Below are 2706 nucleotides of genomic sequence, written 5' to 3' on the forward strand. Positions count from 1 at the left end.
TGAAACATGTCAAACGTATGATTCTTGTTCCTGAAGATGTATTTAACAGATACGAAAAAGAACAAAAACTTGAAACTAGTCCGATCATGATGAATATGATAAATAAAGACTCGCAGCTCTCACATATTCTTCAACAAGACGACATGAGTGACGATCAAAGACAAAAACTTTTTAACGCAGACTTTGAACAATTCCTTAAATTGAAGCAACAGAATGATAATCAAATACCCATGGTACGCGTGGTAGACACTGTTGGTGGGAATGAAAAAAACATAATAAGTGACAACGAAAATCAGACATTAGCTGACTCTGTCATTGTACAAAGTGTGCCAAAAACTATGCGTGAGCGGGCAAAAGCAATATTGCAACGTCTTAGAACACACCAAGTATAATATCTTGGGACGATTTTGGACAAGTCAAACTTGAGGGAGTCACCATTCCGCAATCAAACATAACAGATCTAATTAGCGATGCTGTGAGAGGAAGGAAAAATTTCAATCCTAAAGGGTCTAAAGAATTCTTTCGTGTTTTATCAAAAATAAACATTCCTCGAGATTTGGTTAGGAACGATATGAGATGGAAGAAGGCTCAAATGGAAACTTCACCACATGAAGAAAATGAAACAGTTTATCCTAGTTCATCAAAAACGAAATTCACAATGCCCAATGCTTCCACCACACACAAGAAAACTCATTTACGTTGGTTAAGCTATTAATATATCTTGTAAAGGATTTTTTCTTTAAATAAAAATTGCAGTTGATATCATTTTCCTCATTGTTGTCAATGAAAATATGTAAGTACAAAATAAAAGCAATTAAGTCACACAAAGAACTTTTTATTCATTATTAAACACTTCAATCTTTTACAAATAAGTTTGTACTTGACTGATTTCCGTTGTTAGGAATTACACCAGTTTCTATTTGAAAATGTTTGTTTACAAAATTCGATACCTTCTTATCGTTTTCAACAGTATTACCATCAAACATACTTACAATTCTACTCATACTATGGCCTCGTACTCTTTGGCTTAGGTAAAATATACAATATTGTCCACATACATCGGTCCAAATACTTTGTAATTTGCGTGCATTAAAATCCCAATCATAATGTTTCAAATAGTCTCTAAAGAATTTATGATAAATTTCAGGCGACTGGCCATAGCTGTCGAAGAATTCGGCTTTTCGTTCAGACGGAAAGTAAAATGCAACCCAATGACTTCCAGGTTTTCCGCTGATATCGGTGTTTGCTATTAACCCATTCGGATAGCTTTTTATTACTTTAGGTAGACGATTGGCTGGAAAAACACCAAGAAATTTCTTGCTTGTAACAGGATCCGATCTCAAAGCAGACGATATTTGTGAGGTGTTAATTTAACCAATATAGTCATAGACAACATTCCTTTCAGAATCGATGTAGATTATATTCTCAAACTCTCCATAGCAGACAAGACTAACAGCATTAGTTGGTGCTGTTGAGAATTGTATGTCAATGGCAAGATTTCCTTTTTGCACTGTATTAAAACGTTCTCCCGTACTACACATATCAGGTGTCAAATCAAAACAGTACAAAGCAAAACCCTTTAGAAACTCGTCACGATCAATTCCATTTCCGGCGTTCAAAACCTTTTTCCAGTGCCAGCAAATTGTGATAGAAATGCTTCTATGTATCTAGGATTGTTACCAAAAGACAGCTTGAAAGGCTTAGATGGTAGAGATTCGCCGTTTACAGAAATGCCTAAGGATGAAACGTTGAAATGCTGGAAATTGAATGGGTTTAATTTATAAGCACCATTGAATGCAGCACTTGCAACAAGACCGACGACAAGTGATTTCGGTACCAAACCGTTGAAAAGATTATCTTTTTGCAACGATGGGTTTCCTGATGGAATGATGAAACTTTTGCAGTCCACACGCCTTACAGGGTAAACGGCTGGGCTTTTTCTCAGTGCAACTTCGTGAGACATAGCTCTACTAGGATTCACTTTAACTTTGCGAACTTTTAGATAAACATCCACCAGTTTCACTTTAAATGCTGCATCGTCCTCGGATGCATTTAGGGCAAACTCGTCACTGGTACGGTTCACTACCACTTTCAAATCAACATAGCTAAGCAGGAGGCGTTCACCGAAGAAAACATCACAAAATATAGGGCCTCCCATTTCGACAACTGCACTTCTCGCACTAAACTTACTTCGTGTTTTCAAGCCTTTGTTTGGACTGGCGTTTGCTGGGTCGGCAACCTCCATTTTGAAACTTCGTCCTTGTAAAACAACGCAGCTGTCAGCTGGGATTGTTTAGGTGATGGAAAATAATTCAAAAGTGTATCGATATATGCACGATAAGGATAAGTTCCTGTCGCTTGGGTTACTAGCTTCCTTTCAAAAACACATCAACTTGCTTAAACAAACTATGCAAGAAATTGTTCACCAGCCCTACTTTAGCGCCATCGTCGAGATTTCCACCGTAAGCTTTCGTTACTTTTGCTCTGACCATCAGCATTGTGTTAGACAAGTCAACATAATCTTCTGTACCTGGCGCTAAAAAGGTAATCGGACCGCTTTCCGATACACTAGAGACAGGTGGATGGTCTATCCATCGCCCCTTTTCCAAACTGGTTTGCGTTGGGGGTACGAAAAATATATCAAGTTCACTTTTTGTACATTCTGCTGATTTTGGATGAACGAACTCCATATTTAACCGAAAATAT

General features: G+C 37.5%; 1 protein-coding gene across 1 annotated transcript; it reads right to left on the reverse strand.

The window, feature by feature from the left end:
* Positions 1 to 1615: 1615 nt before the first annotated feature.
* Positions 1616 to 2245, reverse strand: LOC124449273 (uncharacterized protein F54H12.2-like). The gene has a single exon (XM_047000208.1). It carries the CDS (start codon positions 2243 to 2245, stop codon positions 1616 to 1618), a length of 630 nt encoding a protein of 209 aa, XP_046856164.1.
* Positions 2246 to 2706: the final 461 nt, after the last annotated feature.

Source organism: Xenia sp. Carnegie-2017, unplaced genomic scaffold (genome assembly GCF_021976095.1).
Source record: "Xenia sp. Carnegie-2017 unplaced genomic scaffold, XeniaSp_v1 HiC_scaffold_23, whole genome shotgun sequence".
NCBI classification, from domain to species: Eukaryota; Metazoa; Cnidaria; class Anthozoa; order Malacalcyonacea; family Xeniidae; genus Xenia; species Xenia sp. Carnegie-2017.

Bases quoted from the DNA above. Each gene is read 5' to 3' on its own strand.
- LOC124449273 (XM_047000208.1), bottom strand. From the start codon at position 2,245: ATGGAGGTTGCCGACCCAGCAAACGCCAGTCCAAACAAAGGCTTGAAA.